The sequence below is a fragment of the Dermacentor andersoni genome, chromosome 6 (assembly GCF_023375885.2).
Source record: "Dermacentor andersoni chromosome 6, qqDerAnde1_hic_scaffold, whole genome shotgun sequence".
NCBI lineage: Eukaryota > Metazoa > Arthropoda > Arachnida > Ixodida > Ixodidae > Dermacentor > Dermacentor andersoni.
Genome location: NC_092819.1, coordinates 61,647,844 through 61,665,105, shown reverse-complemented (window position 1 = coordinate 61,665,105; position 17,262 = coordinate 61,647,844). Strand labels below are relative to the sequence as shown.

The 17,262-nt window shown below is 48.7% G+C and overlaps 1 protein-coding gene across 1 annotated transcript in view; it reads left to right on the top strand.

Moving 5' to 3' along the window:
• ss (aryl hydrocarbon receptor spineless) overlaps positions 1-17,262 on the top strand; it is a 155,506-nt gene that overhangs the window by 93,627 nt on the left and 44,617 nt on the right. The window contains exon 3 of the mRNA XM_055066672.2: positions 14,964-15,064. Within this exon, the coding sequence (XP_054922647.1) occupies positions 14,964-15,064 (101 nt within the window). The remainder of the gene's footprint in view (positions 1-14,963; positions 15,065-17,262) is intronic.

Below are 17,262 nucleotides of genomic sequence, written 5' to 3'. Positions count from 1 at the left end.
TTGGTGGCTCGGAAGCCGCGGCGAAAGAAACGAAAGCGAAGAATGTGTAATATTGTACACCAAACGGCGGCGGCGCGTGCCCAGATCTATGCATCTATACGGTGCATGTAGTAGCGGCGCTGTAAGCGTTGAACTCGTGTGATGAGAATATGCGTGCAAGGCTAGTTACGGCTGATGAAGAGCGTTATGAAAGACTGAATAAAATTAAGGAAAATGTCGGCACCGCGACACTATAGGCTGGCGGCATTAACGTCGACTACGAAACCAACTGGATAGACGATAATATGTATGAGATAGTTCAAATGGCTGAGGAGTTCTATTGAGATTTATACAGTACCAGGGACACCCACGACGATAAGGGAAGAGAGAATAGTCTAGAGGAATTTGAAATCCCACAAGTAACGCCAGAAGAAGTAAAGAAAGCCTTGGGAGCTATGCAAAGGGGGAAGGCAGCTACGGAGGATCAGGTAACAGCAGATTTGTTGAAGGTTCGTGGGCAGATTGTTCTAGAAAAACTGGTCACCCTGTATACGCAATGCCTCATGACCTCGAGCGTACCGGAATCTTGGAAGAACGCTAACATAATCCTAATCCATAAGAAAGGGGACGCCAAAGACTTGAAAAATTATAGACTGATTAGCTTGCTGTCCGTTGCCTACAAAGTATTTACTAAGGTAATCGCAAATAGACTCAGGAACACCTTAGACTTCTGTCAACCAAAGGACCAGGCAGGATTCCGTAAAGGCTACTCAACAATAAACCATATTCACACTATCAATCAGGTGATAGAGAAATGGGCGGAATATAACCAACCCTTATATATAGCTTCCATTGATTACGAGCAAGCGTTTGATTCAGTCGAAACCTCAGCAGTCATGGAGGCATTACGGAATCAGGGTGTAGACGAGCCGTATGTAAAAATACTGAAAGATATCTATAGCGGTTCCACAGCCACCGTAGTCCTCGATAAAGAAAGCAACAAAATACCAATAAAGAAGGGCGTCAGGCAGGGAGATACGATCTCTCCAATGCTATTCACAGCGCGTTTACAGGAGGTATTCAGACACCTGGATTGGGAAGAATTGGGGATAACAGTTGATGGAGAGTACCTTAGCAACTTGCGATTCGCTGATGATATTGCCTTGCTTAGTAACTCAGGGGACCAATTGCAATGCATGCTCACTGACCTGGAGAGGCAAAGCAGAAGGGTGGGTCCAAAAATTAATCTGCAGAAAACTAAAGTAATGTTTAACGGTCTCGGAAGAGAACAGCAGGTTACGATAGGTATAGCGAGGCACTGGAAGTGGTAAGGCAATACATCTACTTAGGGAAGGCAGTAACCGCGCATCCGGATTATGAGACTGAAATAATCAGAAGAATAGAAATGGGTGCTGGGGTGCGTTTGGCAGGCATTCTCAGATCATGAACAGCAGGTTGCCATTATCCCTCAAGAGAAAAGTGTATAATAGCTGCGTCTTACCAGTACTCACCTACGGGGCAGAAACCTGGAGGCTTACGAAAAGGGTTCTACTTAAATTGAAGACGACGCAACGAGCTATGGAAAGAAGAATGATGGGTGTAACGTTAAGGGATAAGAAAAGAGCAAATTGGGTGAGGGAACAAACGCGAGTTAATGACATCTTAGTTGAAATCAAGAAAAAGAAATGGGCATGGGCAGGACATGTAATGAGGAGGGAAGATATTCGATGGTCATTAAGGGTTACGGACTGGATTCCAAGAGAAGGGAAGCGTAGCGGGGGACGGCAGGAAGTTAGGTGGGCGGATGAGATTAAGAAGTTTGCAGGGACAACATGGCCACAATTAGTACATGACCGAGGTAGTTGGAGAAGTATGGGAGAGGCCTTTGTCCTGCAGTGGGCGTAACCAGGATGATGATGATGATGATGATGATATGACGACGACGACAACGACGAAACCAACACAGCGTTTCTTCGCTCTGGTCTGCGACGTTACTCCCACCTTTGATGTGACTCAATTTTTGTATACGTTTACGTACTAGGTAATGGCGTCCACCGTCAAGTGAAATTGTCAAGCTGGCAGCCAATTGCTTTAATTTTTCCCATCCGCCACACAACTAACGGCAAAGACACTCTTAATTTCATTTCATATAAGTTCCACTTGCTAAGCAGGGCATTTTTGCAAATGTATGTTCCACTTATACTTAACCTTCATGGAACGAGATTAAATGTCTGTACAGCTGTCCGAATTCCCGTGCGGCAAATAATATCGTCATTAACACAATATGCGGCGTTTTCTTCTTTCTGGAAATAATCCGCTTGAACTCTTCGAAGGATGTTCCAAATTAAAACGCTCTCGTTTTCTTTTTTTTTTTTTTTCAATGTCGCCGATTCCGAGCAAGAACAATCTAACTTCAGACACCGATCCGGTTAAAAAATGAAAAAGCACAATTTGTGAAGGATCACTTCGCTTATAGCTTACTAAGTCGATATCGAAAAAAAACTAACGTTTATGCTGATACCTTATTGACTTCCGCTCTAGATGAAAGTAAGCAAGCAATCAGTATTTTTTCTTCACTTCCTTTCAGCCAGGGTCAAAATTATCGGGACTATATATACACGAGTTGCAGTCCTTCAATTCGTCGGGTGCTTCGGCGTGACAAGGACATACGCTGCGAAATAAGCAGTTTTAATCGCCGTATAGCTGCCGTTATATATACGTGAGTTATGGACGAACCATTTGTCTGCGTTTTGAGTTGCAGCGTCGCGTCCTTCGAGCATAACTCGTCGCTAGAAGGGCAGCCCTTATCCAACGCATCGTGGTTGAAGACTCAAAGTGAAGGGTCCCATTAACCGTTTCTGCGGGCGTTAATGCACTTCTCAGTGAAGTTGAATGTTACTACTCTTCCGAACTAGACTCGTTAGCCATGTAAGTTCGTGCTCAGACAGAACGCAAACTCAGTATTTTCTTTGTATTTGCGCGTCCTTGCGTTGCACTTCAGTCTGTGTAGTGCTTCCGAATAATGCACACATACTGCGATATGTAATGCCGTAATAATCCGAGAAAGCTAAATTAAAAATAAAAATAAAAAAAAGGTATTTTTTTTCATTTGGGGCCATTTTGTTTCTCAACGATAATCGTCGTCCGCGTTGCGTGTAATTTTTTTTCCCTTAGCGCTATGCTCGGTACTTTCTGGTCACGAACGGAATGCGCCTACCTGCGTTCCTGCCTGCCGACATGGCGTTCCTGCCTGGAAAGTAGCGAACTAAGTTAAATAAAGAAAGTATACGCAAGGTTGACGGCAATGGTAGTTTAGGGACAAGATATATTATATATATATATATATATATATATATATATATATATATATATATTGGTTATTGAAGCAGGAAGTAGCCAAAATAAGAGCGAAGTCTCAAGTGTCACTGATATATGTGGCCTCAGTATCTCACAAACTAAACTGTTTGGGAGGAAAGGCGTATAAAATAAGCGGACTGTTAGAGTCCGGCAACACTTCACAAATAACACAAGGCGGGCGAGCTTTGAACCACTACATTACTTGTGTCAAAACATTCGTTTAAAAAATAAAGGAAGTATGAGAAGTACGAGTCATAAAATAAAGAAACAAGCGGGCACTGCGCTACGAGTCGACGACGTCCATCATTGAACGGTGTCGGTTGTCTTCCGGCGTGAAATCACCAGCCAATGCGTACAGTCTTTTCTTATTCTAGCACGTGCTGGTCTATATACGCGCTCAAATGTGCTTGACTCTATAAACTATGCAGTGTACTGAAGGCACTGGGCAGTGGGCATGGTGCTGGTGTGCTGGTGCAAGAGAAGACGACGAGAAGGGCTTGCTTCCCCGTTACGATATAGCGCCGACCTGTTCACGCCTAGCGCTACAACCTATATCTAGTTACCCTTCTGCTAGGCGAACACCCCCATTGCATTTGGTGGAGCTGCTGGGTTTCTCTTCGACATCCTGGAACTCCGCAGCCGAACGCTACCACCAGCTGTTGCAATGGATGAACCGGGACCGTCCCAGGCTGCTGCTCCCGTGCCCCCCGCCATCGTCTGTTCTGGCGTCATCCGGCAGCGCGATCCGGCTATATTTAGCGGCACAGACGACCACGACGTGGAAGACTGGCTCGCCGAATATGACCGTGTAAGCGCCTATAATAAGTGGGACGACCGCGCCAAGCTCACAAATGTCATCTTTTACTTGACTGACGTGGCAAACCTATGGTTCCGCAATCATGAAGCCGATTTTACCACCTGGTCGGCTTTCACGGCAACTTTGGCAGAGGTCTTCGGCCGTCCCGCCGTTCGCCGGCTTCGCGCTGAGCAGCGCTTGCGTGGTCGAGTTCAACGCCAGGAGGAGACCTTCACTAGTTATATTGAAGACGTGCTCTCGCTATGCAAGCGCGTCAACTCATCTATGGACGAAGCTGACAAGATTAAGCACGTCATGAAAGGCATCGATGACCAAGCCTTCCAGATGCTCGTCGCGAAGAGTCCGCGGACGATTGCCGCGGTCGTACAGCTCTGTCAGCACTACGACGAGCTGCGCAAGCAGCGTGCATCAACGCGCGCTGCTCAGCAGGACACCACGGATCTATCTCCGTTGGATTTCGGCCGCGACGCTGCCGATATCTCTGCCTTAATGCCGGAGATAAAGCAGTTCATCCGTCAGGAAGTGGCACGCCAACTCTCTCTGGCGAACAGCACACCCGAGCCGTCGACAACCTTGGCTCCCTCGCTTCGCCACGTCATTCAGACCCAAGTTGCCGCGGCGCTGCCATCTGCCCCTCCTCCGCAGCCTGCAGCTGGACCGCTCACTTACGCTGACGTTGTTGCCCGGCCTTACGCTCCTCCGGCTCCTGATGCCTATCGGACCACTGGCACCTTCCATGTGCCGCCGCCACCTTCACGCCCGATGGTCGTCCCTTACTCGGCCGCTGGGGCCCCTGTCGTCAACCCGTGGCGTACATCTGACAACCGGCCAATATGCTATTTCTGCCATTTTCCGGGCCACGTAGCACGATTCTGCCGCCGTCGCAGCCCCCGTTTACCTGCCAGTGGGGGCGCCTCAAGCTACAGGCCTGCTCGACTTCCGCGTCAGGACCCATCTAGCCTTCCTCCGGACTCATCTTACAGTCGCCTCCCTTTCGATGCACGCCGGTCACCTTCTCCACGTCGCCGATCCATTTCCCCGATGGTTCGCCGACCCAGCCCAGCCCGTGAGGAAAACTAACAGTCGCAGTTCCAGAGGCAAGAACTGCGTTTACGTCGAACATTTCAAGGCCTCATTCTAACCCGGTGAACGAAATTGAACTGTCCGTAGACGGCGTCACCGTACACGCACTTATCGACACCGGAGCCGCCGTTTCTATTATTAGTGAGAAGCTTTGCCGCAATTTGAACAAAGTGACCATTCCCCTTACCTCTCTTTCTCTGCGTACGGCAACCTCGCATCGCATTCAGCCTTCAGCGTCGTGCACAGCCCGGGTTGTCATTCAAAGCGTTATGTATGTTATAGAATTTGTCGTCCTACCTCGTTCCTCACACGACGTTATTCTTGGATGGAATTTCTTATCTGTCAATCAAGCTCTTATCGACTGCGCTCGTGCCGAACTTACGTTATCCGTGCCGTGCTGCGACCATGACGACCATTCTTCTCCTAAAGTTGTTGCCGCCTCTGACATCTACATCGCACCTTTCTCCGCCGCTCTGGTTCCTGTGTCATGTAACTCTGCTGCGAAGTCATCTGTTCTGTTTACACCGTCGGCCACTTGTGCGCGCCGCCGGAACTTTCTACTTCCGTTTGCTGTCGTCACTTTTTGCGACGGTTCTGCTGCCCTTTACGTGTGCAATCCGTCCGCCTGCCCATCATCCCTACTCCGCGGCGAGTGCCTGGGTACCGCTGAAGCTTTCGATAGCGTTCTCCCGGCCACCATGTTTGGCGACACGGCATCACTTCCGATTTGTTCCGTCACTAATCCTGCCGCGACTGATGCCCCTGTAGACGTCTTCGCTCGCGCCGTCGACGCAGAACTCACACCTGCGCAGCAAACAGAAACCATCAAACTCCTCCAACGTTTTCGTTCCTCATTTGACATTGATCAACCATCCTTGGGTAAAGCGTCCGCAGTCGTTCACCGTATCGACACCGGTCAGCAAACACCATTGCGCCAGCGTCCCTATCGTGTGTCGGCTGCTGACCGCCGTATCATCGACCAGCACGTTGACGACATGCTGGAGCGTGGCATCATCCAGCCCTCTAACAGTCCCTGGGCATCTCCGGTTGTCCTCGTTAAAAAAAAAGATGGCTCCATTCGGTTCTGCGTCGACTATCGCCGCCTTAACCGAATAACGCGCAAAGATGTCTATCCTCTGCCGCGCATCGACGATGCCTTGGACTGTCTGCAGGGAGCGGAATTCTTTTCGTCGCTCGATTTGCGCTCCGGGTACTGGCAAGTGCCAATGGCAGAGGCCGATCGTCAAAAGACAGCCTTCGTAACGCCTGATGGGCTATATGAATTCACTGTCATGCCGTTCGGCCTCTGCAACGCGCCTGCCACTTTCGAGCGAATGATGGACACCATTCTTCGCGGGCTGAAGTGGAAAACGTGCCTCTGTTATTTAGATGATATTGTGGTTTTTTCCACCGACTTTGCGTCGCACCTCAACCGCCTCGAGCAGGTACTTGCGTGCCTCTCCACTGCAGGACTGCAACTAAATTTGAAGAAATGCCACTTCGGCGCTCGTACACTTACTATTCTCGGCCATGTAGTTTCAAAAGACGGTATCCTTCCGGACCCCACAAAACTTAGCGCCGTATCCGAGTTCCCTAAACCAACCACCATGAAAGAGCTTCGCAGCTTCATCGGCCTGTGCTCCTATTTCCGACGCTTTGTCCGTAACTTTGCCTCTGTCATTGCCCCCTTGACGCAGCTTCTCACCGGCCGTTCTGACCTATCAGCCTGGTCCTCGGCGTGCGACGACGCATTCCAAGAACTACGACGCGTTCTCACCTCGCCTCCAGTACTGCGACACTTCGATCCCTCTGCTCCAACTGAGATCCATACGGACGCTAGTGGTGTCGGGCTCGGCGCTGTTCTTGCACAACGCAAGGATGGCTTCGAAGAGTACGTCGTCGCATATGCCAGCCGCACCCTTACCAAAGCCGAGGCGAACTACTCAGTTACTGAGAAGGAATGTCTGGCCATCATTTGGGCTATCGGCAAATTTCGTCCTTATGTGTACGGGCGTCCATTTGACATCGTGACCGACCATCATGCCCTATGCTGGTTATCTTCACTAACAGATCCAACTGGTCGGCTTGCCCGTTGGGCATTGCGCCTACAAGAGTACGACATCCGCGTTGTTTATCGCTCAGGCCGAAAGCATTCAGACGCAGACGCTCTATCCCGGTCACCACTGCCCTCTGGCCCTGTCCACTCGTCTATTTCTACCTGCGGTGCCTTCGCCCTCAACATTTCCGACATGCCATCAGAGCAGCGCAAAGACCCATGGATCTCTTCGCTTATTGACTTCCTGTCCAGCCAGTCGCCAGCACCGATCTCTCGGACGCTTCGTCGCCAAGCCACGCACTTCATCATTCGGGATAACCTGCTGTACCGCCGCAACTACAATTCCAGCGGCCGTAAGTGGTTGCTTGTTATACCCCGACACCTCCGCTCCGACATCTGCGCCACGTTCCACGACGACCCACAATGCGGCCACGCTGGTGTATTAAAGACATACTCTCGCCTGCAGCTTCGGTACTACTGGCGCGGTATGTACCGTTTCGTTCGCCAGTATGTCCGGTCATGCCACATATGCCAACGACGCAAGACGCCACCTCAACATGCCGCCGGCCCCTTGCAACCTTTACCATGCCCCGCGCGCGCGTTCGACCGCGTCGGCATTGACCTATACGGTCCGCTTCCCAACACTTCAAGCGGCAACCGCTGGGTTATTGTTGCTATCGACCACCTCACGCGGTACGTTGAAACTTCAGCCCTAGCATCTGCCACAGCAAAAGACGTCGACAGTTTTATCCTTCAAAATCTGATTTTACGCCATGGAGCACCTCGAGAATTACTGAGCGACCGCGGTCGCGTTTTCCTCTCTGACGTCCTTTCAGCATTGCTAAAGGAGTGTCGCATCATTCACCGCACTACCACAGCATATCATCCTCAAACTAATGGGATGACCGAACGTTTCAACCGCACCCTTGGTGACATGATGGCCATGTATGCTTCATCTGACCACTCGAATTGGGATCGCATTCTACCTTTCGTCACCTACGCTTACAATACCGCCACGCAAAGCACCACTGGGTTCTCCCCTTTCTTTCTCCTTTACGGACACGAACCTTCATGCACTATGGACACGATTCTACCTTACCGGCCAGATGCTTCGGAGTGTACGACTGTTTCTAGAGCGGCTGCTTACGCCGAAGAATGTCGCCAGCTCGCTCGTTCGTTCACATCCCAGGACCAGTGGCGCCAAAAGCTTCGCCACGATTCATCCACTACGGCTCCGTGCTTTGCGCCTGGCTCGCTGGTCTGGTTGTGGGTGCCCTCTACTCCTCCAGGCCTTTCCTCCAAGCTGCTCTCCAAGTACCACGGTCCTTATCGGGTACTGAAACAAACATCCGCGGTCAACTACCTCATCGAGCCACTCGAAACGCCTTCCGACCAGCGTCGTCGGGGCCAGGAAATTGTCCACGTCTCCCGGCTCAAGCAGTGCCATGACCCCCCTGTGTTCTCCTGTCCTTAAGTCGCCAGGATGGCTACTCTTTCGGTGGTGAGTGATTGTACTGAAGGCACTGGGCAGTGGGCATGGTGCTGGTGTGCTGGTGCAAGAGAAGACGACGAGAAGGGCTTGCTTCCCCGTTACGATATAGCGCCGACCTGTTCACGCCTAGCGCTACAACCTATATCTAGTTACCCTTCTGCTAGGCGAACACCCCCATTGCAGCAGCAATGGACAAAGAGAAGAATCGCTAGACCGGCAAATCAGCTTATAAGTTATTTAGGGAGAGTTCCATCTTATTATTCCACTTTATTCTTTCAATTTGCCTTCGCCGGCGCAAGGTAGCCAGACGGGCAATGCCTAGCAAGCCTCGCTGCCTTTTCCTTACCACCTCTATCTCTCTCTCTCTCTCATTCTATTCCGGTCAACCACCTTGCCCTCAACCGTGAATAGGCAGCCGTAACACAGGACAACAGCTAAAGCGTCCATAGTCCTTTGTTCGTGCTCCATATTGGTGCTGCTGCCCCACATGCACGTGCGTGCCGTTTGTTCATGATGTCATCAACTACAGCTTAACGTAGGAATCCCTGCTAATGTAAAAGCCGCACGCGCGCCTATGCAGCCAGGTTTTTTTTTCAAGAAACACCAGTGGTGGTGTGTTTATTACCTCAGCTGCAGGCGTCGCCTGGGTGGTGGCGGCGCGATTCGTAATGTGCGTGTGTGTGTGCGTGTGTACGCAGTGTACGCAGTTCTGCCGCAGCACCGTCGAGGGCCGCCGCTCGACTGTGGCCGAGTGGGCGTCAGCGCGCGAGCGGCAATCGGGAAGCAATCCATCACGTTCCCCGCGGGCCGGCCAACACCGGACCCGACCGACGGAAGGACGCTCGATGGATCGTCGCCGAAGAGCCTAGAAAGAGAAAGCAGTCTCGAAAAGGAAGGGAACAAAGGAAACAGAAAGCGACCGCGACAACAGCCGTGCGCGCAAAGAATTACGCGCCTGGAGAGCGCTTCACCGAAACAGCGACGCGCTCTCGCGCGTTCGCGATGCTGCGCCAGTGGGCGGGGCGAAGCGGCGGCCCTGACTACAAGAGAGCGCTTCGGAGGCGCCATACCGCGTCCTCCTATGCTAATTACACGAGCGCGTTTTCGCGCTAGCGCGCACTCCGCTCGTCTCCGCTCGTATATACGGCTCGTTGGCTGTCCTTTCAATATGAAGAGTTGCATTTGTGAGGGCATGCGATGTACATACTGGGGGCCCGTATCCGAGTAGGCGGCCTCGTTCCTTGATGCGCTGTAAAACGTACGAACCGGTGTTATCGCATTTCGACCTCGGTCGGAATCACTTTTCGCGCCTTCTCGGGGTGGCGCACTTGAAAAGAAAGTCGTCTTACGATCACCTGCGCCAACCTCGCAGCCGCGTATTTCTTATAGTCTCACAACTTTTTTTTTTTTTTCAATGCTAACGCATTGAATAAAAGCGTTAGCACTCTGCGCTTTCCGGAGTCTGAGTAGCTGTGCGGTATCAGAATCACTAAAATCATTGGGCGTATACAAACTTATGAATCTTGTTATAATGTATCGTAACGCCGAAACGCATTATACGTTCACACAGAGTCATCTTAGAGACGAATTCTGCAACATTTTTTTTTCTGACACCTTCGGGGACGTCTCTTCTTCCCTACTAATCACTGTGTCGTTTGGGTTTATTAAACTGCTTCTCTCCAATTTTTCTTAAATAATTTTCTTTCTCTCTCTCCTCTCTCTCCATTATGACTTTAGCCATTATCGTGAACATCGATCGGAACTATTTTCATGCAATGATGTACGCGCACACAGAAAAGTAGCATGAATTTTATGCATGAAGTTCTCCTGGACTGTTCTTCCTGTTCCAGCGGTGACGCGGAGAGCGTTCCTCGGAATACGCGTATATTGTACTTCGACGCATGCGCATGAACTTTTTTTTTCTTCGCAGTTAAGTGTAGCTTATATTAAGTTTAATTAAATTATGGGGTTTTACGTGCCAAAACCACTTTCTGATTATGAGGCACGCGGTAGTGGAGGACTCCCGAAATTTTGACCACCTAGGGTTCTTTAACGTGCACCTAAATCTAAGTATATGGGTGTTTTCGCATTTCGCCCCCATCGAGATGCGGCCGCTGTGGCCGGGATTCAATCCCACGACCTCGTGCTCAGCAGCCCAACACCATAGCCACTGGGCAACCACGGCGGGCAGTGTAGCCTATATGTTTCTTATAGGAGGGCAGACAGCATGAGCCCACAAGCCCTTTGATATCTACAATAACTTTGATATTTGCGCATTTTAATGACATTAAGTGACACAAGCGAATTCCCCAGTGCATTGCCGCGAGTCATTCGGGTTTTACTTCGTATTTAATTGCACGCTCGGTGAGCGCAACCCCGTTTCTTTTTCCGGCGCACAAGAAACGCGCAGTCAGACACAATGCATGTAGCGTCACGCATTTATCCGTTTCAGAATGCAGACCACACGCTCTAAAGCAGTCCACAGAGAGAGAAGCATGAAAGAAAGGGGATAAGCCAGGGATGTTAACCAAAACAGAGCCTGGTTGGCTACCCTACCCTGTGGGCTTGGAAAGGAGGAATAGGAGAGAGAGAGAGCACGATGATGCGTGAACGCGCGCGCTTACAGCACCACGCTCTGAAAGCAGCTTGCACGGGGCTATCGTTCTCAAAAAGCATGAGCGCCTTCGATGCCTTCTTCGCCGATGATCGGAGCTCCAGTAGCGCCTGGAGAGATAGTGGGCGATCGCCTATAACTGAAGGAATGCCTGAGACATTGATTGTCTTTGTACCTCGAATCGAGGTCAATGACATAATAAGTGGTCGATGATCTCTTCGCGGCCGCATGACATCACATGCAGCACTGTCAGCCGTTCCAATTGGTGCCGAATAAGCTCTCGTTAAAGCCGCTCTTAATTACGAACGATACCGAATATAGAGGTGCCTCGAGGAGAGAAACGGGAACCCCGCACATAGAGCCAGCGCATTGTCGAAGCGCACCCGCTTTCTGTGCGCCCGAGCCGACCTTTTCGTTGCAGCAGAGCATATGCCCTCTTACCTGGCTAGCGCACCCGCCACCTGTCTGAATGGCTGCGTCGATACACATCGCCTGCGTCGCTTCCCCTCAGATTTCCCGTGTCCTACGCTCTCCCGCTATAGCTTCCCACTCCCCTCACCTCCCGCTTTTTTTCTTTTTTTCCCCCCCGGAGGCCATTAGGGCTCATTAGTACCGCCATCAGCTCATGTCGCCCCCTCAGAAACCCTCCCGGCTTCAAACGCCGACGGGTTCCCAATTCAACCTCCTCTCCCCCCTCGTGCTAGTTACTGCAGAGCTTCGGTGACCGGTGACAGCTGTCCGTCACCACCGATGCGTTGCAGGCGCCCACTCCTTCCTCCTCCTCCTCTCTCGTTCTCCTACTACTGAACTGCCCATTTATTTGAGTTGTCTTCCTTTCTTTCTTTCTTTCTTTCTTTCTTTCTTTCTTTCTTTCTTTCTTTCTTTCTTTCTTTTACTCACTGCCAAGCACCCCGTTCACTTTCTCCAGCGTTGGATTGGAGATGCAGATAGGCGGCGCACATTACGCTTGCTCACCGACCAGCCGTCCGAAATTTGATGTTTTGTTTACTTCATTCTTTTGCTCTCGCTCGCTGTTCTCTTGTTTTCATTTCGAGCAGCCGCGTGCTGCTGTAGGGGGGAGGTGGGGAGGAGGAGGAGGGGGGAACCAGCGACGCGTGTAGCGATAGGTGAGGCCGATAGCGGCTGCATGCGCACACAGCCTCGCGCCCACGGTGTGCGCGACGCGAACGCATGGTGGAGATTCCGCGCCCGATTTGTAGGCCTGTAGCAATTCTTTATGAAGCTTTCGGCGTCCCCGTGTGAAATGGTGAGGGGGAAAGCCGGAGGCGGATATTGAAAAAGAAAGAAAACAAAAAACGAAAGAGTGAGAAAATGTCCGTGCCTGGTTGTGATGACTAAAAATTGACGTGCTATGATTGAGCATTTGGCAGGGCAGTGGACAAAATTGAATTCGTCGTATCTTCGTTGTCGAATGCCCATTTGCATATTGAATGCTAGATATTGTGCCTTCTTTCGTTTTTTTTTTTCTTCTTTCTTCCATCATTTCCTTCCTCCCTTATTTCCTTCGTTAGTTCGTTTGTTTGCTTGCTGTCTTTTTTTTTATGAGCCCCTCTTCGCCGTTTGCCACTGTAATCTCATAGCGCCACAATATCGACGCCTTGGTGTAAAACATAAGCGGACCTGCGAGTGGTGCTCATCGCCTGTCATCTGTTTTGGGAAGCTGCATGTGGAAAAAAAAATGACCGGCTAGAGAAACCCGAAAGAGGAGCTGCACTTCGCAAGCTCTTGCGCGATCGACCCGCATTCGGCTGAAATAAAGGGGCATCTGAAATTGGCGAGCTGAAATTGGCGCGCACCTAATTACTCGGTGCTGCCGTTATCGTTACTACACAAATGAATATGTCGACGCCCGCCTAGTAAAGGTATCCTCGCCCTTTACTCTTCTTCTTACTTATGGATTTTGGTTTGATCATTGGCAGTTTTTTTTTCCTTTTTTTTTTAGTTGTTAAGCAAAGCAGCAATCAACACGTTCACATGACAACATCCATACATTTGGAGAGGCAGGCTAACAGGAAATAGAGCTCCGTGGTGGAACAGGCACGTCGAGATGACTCAAGGGGCGATACTTTAAAAGGTGGTGTGGAAGAATTGCAGTCAGAGCAGTCATGAACATCTTTGCGGTTTTTAATGTTTTTCATATGGTATCAGTTACGCTTGAGCTGTCTATAAAGCTCAGTATCACTAAAAAACTTATTTAACTGTACTGTTATTTTTGTTTTTGATTTTTTACACACGTGCCTGTTTTGTCAAAACTATTAGGCACAAAGTGTTCAAATTTTGCGAAAGGGAGGGCAGTGGTATATGCCACACAACGGGAACTAGAACTGTGTAGGTACATAAAAGAATGAGGTCAAAATAACTTCTTTTACACAGTGCGACAGCCACTACGAAATGCTTTTTCTATATTTACCTTTAGCGTGCAGGCAATGACTCTAGTTCCACTTTTGTACAAGTTACTAACTCAAGTTCTCACAAAATTTTAGTTCACGTTCACACAGTAGAATTTTAGACAAAGGTACAAGACTGACTGAAAATCGCGTTCGGAGACAAATGCAAATAAAGTGGTGTCAAATGTAACAATATATCAAAACATCTTAATATTACAATCTTTTTCGTGGTGGACATTACTGCAGCCTTCCTCTCTGTTTATGCGGCCCTTTCTTTGCTGTTTTGCTTCTGATTTTAGGTTTGAAGTAGCTTTTTCTTGTTTACCCGCCGTGAATCCATCGATATCTCGCACACAGAAGCACACAAATGTGCAGGAGTGACCTCTGTAGGGAACCTTAGCATGCTTGAATTGTAGCGGTTGCCATAAAAGTTGAGTTTTCGTGACACTCCTTGCGTTCTCCCCATCAGCAACCCCGAAAAACGGGCCAAATTTGTCTTTTATGGACCCGACGTACTCTCTGATTAGCGCATACCACCGCAAATAAACAAAGGAGGAGCGCACGAGAGCTATGACTTCCCTTATGGCTGCACTTAAGAAGCACTGCATAGAAAAACAAGTCGCAATACCAAAACCGAGGCTAGTGTCAAATACAAGGTTTATATATATATATATATATATATATATATATATATATATATATATATATATATATATATATATATATATATATATATATGATTAAAGCTCCGTACGAAATCGAGACTCCACGACGAGGCATGCCCACTTTCCTGTCGAGGCGACAATGAAAATGACATGAGTATGTCAGAAGTCACGTATAGTGAAATATCATACCCATCATTTAACACTCCTAGACAATATGAACTTAAGCATATAATCCATCAAGACGAGTGTCAACGCCTTGGATTCAGTGCACAGCGTTCAGAAAACTGCAAACAAGGACGCACGCAGGCTTCGCGCAGTCGGCAGCTCGAGATCTCGTACAGGATGTCATGCTCAGTTGAACGCAACCTGATTTCGCCGATTTTTGTCAGTGCCCCTAGCACCGCGTTATCGCATGCCGAATAAAGTGAATTGAATCGATTTGAATTGAAGTGAATCGTCGTCACAATCCAATTCTCTTGCGTCACCTCGCAGCGTCCTTACACCGCAACATGGAGAGGCACGACGCGCACCAGCACAAGAGCAGGGAGCTGCTGTACATCGAGTCACTCGTCGAAGGAGATCTCATCCTGCAGGTGCGTATGTATATGCATACATATGAATTTCTACTTACAATGTGACGTCCGTGGAAAAAAAAAAAAGAAATCTTAGGACGCATTCAAAGGTATACAAGCAGTCACGACTTGCGAAATCACGGCAGCGTAACTGGCACAAAGACGTCAACAGGAAATCGAGAAATGCGCGAGTGTTCGAAGGCAGGCTTTCACGCAAGGCGTAAATGCCTTTCCGATTCGGCTGCGTGTTGTATTGCGAGGAAGCTATAAAATATGTGCAGAATTTTGCCGCCGTAATTTGAAGGCACACTTGCGCCCTTCGTCCAATGAGCTCACACGTGGTGCCTTACGGCTTGAGTTAGCTTATATGGTACGGTCGAACACTATAAATTAAATTTAATTCCGGTGTTTCACGTGCAAGAACCATGATCTCATTTTGGGGCGTGCCCTAATGTGGGGCTCTGGATTAAATTTGACCACCTCGGTTTCCTTAACGTCCACCCAATGCACAATACAAGAGCGACATTTTTTTTTTTTCATTCCATGCTCATCGGAATGCGGCCGCCGCGGTCGGGATCGAACCCCATCACCATGAGCTCAGCAGCGCAATGCCATATAGCCAGTGGTAAACTAGGGCGGATGACGGTCAAATAGTGATAATTGCAGAAGAGACAGACATAGAACTGACTACGAAGGTCAGATCTAATTCCGGATCCTTTTCTTTATTTATATATAGTAGAGACATGAAAACTGAAGTATTGCCGGGTGCGAGTGGAACTAGAGAGAAAACATCGGTTCTTGGTTGCGTGCCATTGCACTGACAGCAATGATAGAGAGGACCGGATGCGACTGAATGCGGGGAATAGGCGTCGCTTGTTGCGTCATAATGCAATACGCAATGTTATCGCATGTATTAGTAAAGACAGATGGTAGAGATGCAAATGTGGCGAGCCAGCACAAGCTCGGACAAGACTTCCACTTCACATACTTATAGTTCTGCGGTCAGCTTAGAAACAACAGGGTCACAACATGCAGGTTATCCGCAGTTAGCGAGCGAAATAGGAGGAACCTAAAGGCTAGGTTTCCTTCTTCCTCTCTTTTTGTTAGGCTATAAAAGTCAAATATATAAAAAAAACAGACAACGAATATAAAAAAAGCATAGAAAATATTGTTTATTTGAAATCTTGAAATATACAGAGAGAAGAAAGGGGAAAGGCAGGGAGATTAACGAGAAGGTAAAATCCTTTTTGTTACCCTACACTGGGAAAGGGGGTAAAGAGATAGAAAGTAGAGAGAGAAAAAAAAATGGAGCACGGACGTACAATCACAGACGGTCAGCCGCATACCATCACCGTACAGTACACTTGTAGCACTACGCACACCGATTCAGGCTACAGCCGCTTGTACAGGTCTGTTGACGTTAAAAACTGCAATGGTGCCGTCGTCGCCGTCAGCTACGATGGTAAAGGTAAATGAAATTGGACGAAAGTCTTGGTGCCATGAAGCAGCATTCGAGGGTTTATTGGCCATTTGCCTGCTCCTAAGGTCACGCACTACGTGACGCCTGCGGTTATAAGAACATTCTATATTTTCCGCCTGGGTTGCGAGTGGCGCTGCCTAACAGTCTCAAGGCCAATCATAAACACATACACAAATACCCGAGAAAAGCGAACGGGAGGATGACGCAGTGGTTCAAGAAAGCTATAATTATTTAATATACTCAATAAGGAACCATTTCCTCTGGACAATAACAGTGGTATGCAGTAACAAAAACAAAAACCGACTTCTCATTCTCAGCAAAAATCGCACGATTACGTATTTATGACTGAGATTAGTAACAGCGGCCAACAACGTGCACCCGCTTTTACCTATGATACGCACTGTATACTTGCAATGTCATAAAGCGCTCGCATATTCTGGAGTACAAAACACAAAGTTCTTAACACTAATTATAATAGATTAGGAAAATAAAAATACGTGTTTGAAGTAGCAAATGTAGTCGTATATTTACGAGTGTCTTTAACGGACGCAATTTCTTGAAAGCAGGTTCCGAAGCAGGCATCCTTTTTGTTCGCGCTATAATCTCTCTCGGTGCCAAAAATGACAGATGCAGAGTTGACAATGGTTGCAACCCAGTCCGTTAATTTTGCCTTCCGAAATTCAAGCAATTAAATACAGTCAACAGCGATATATATACTTAGTAGCGCTGTCTTGTTTCC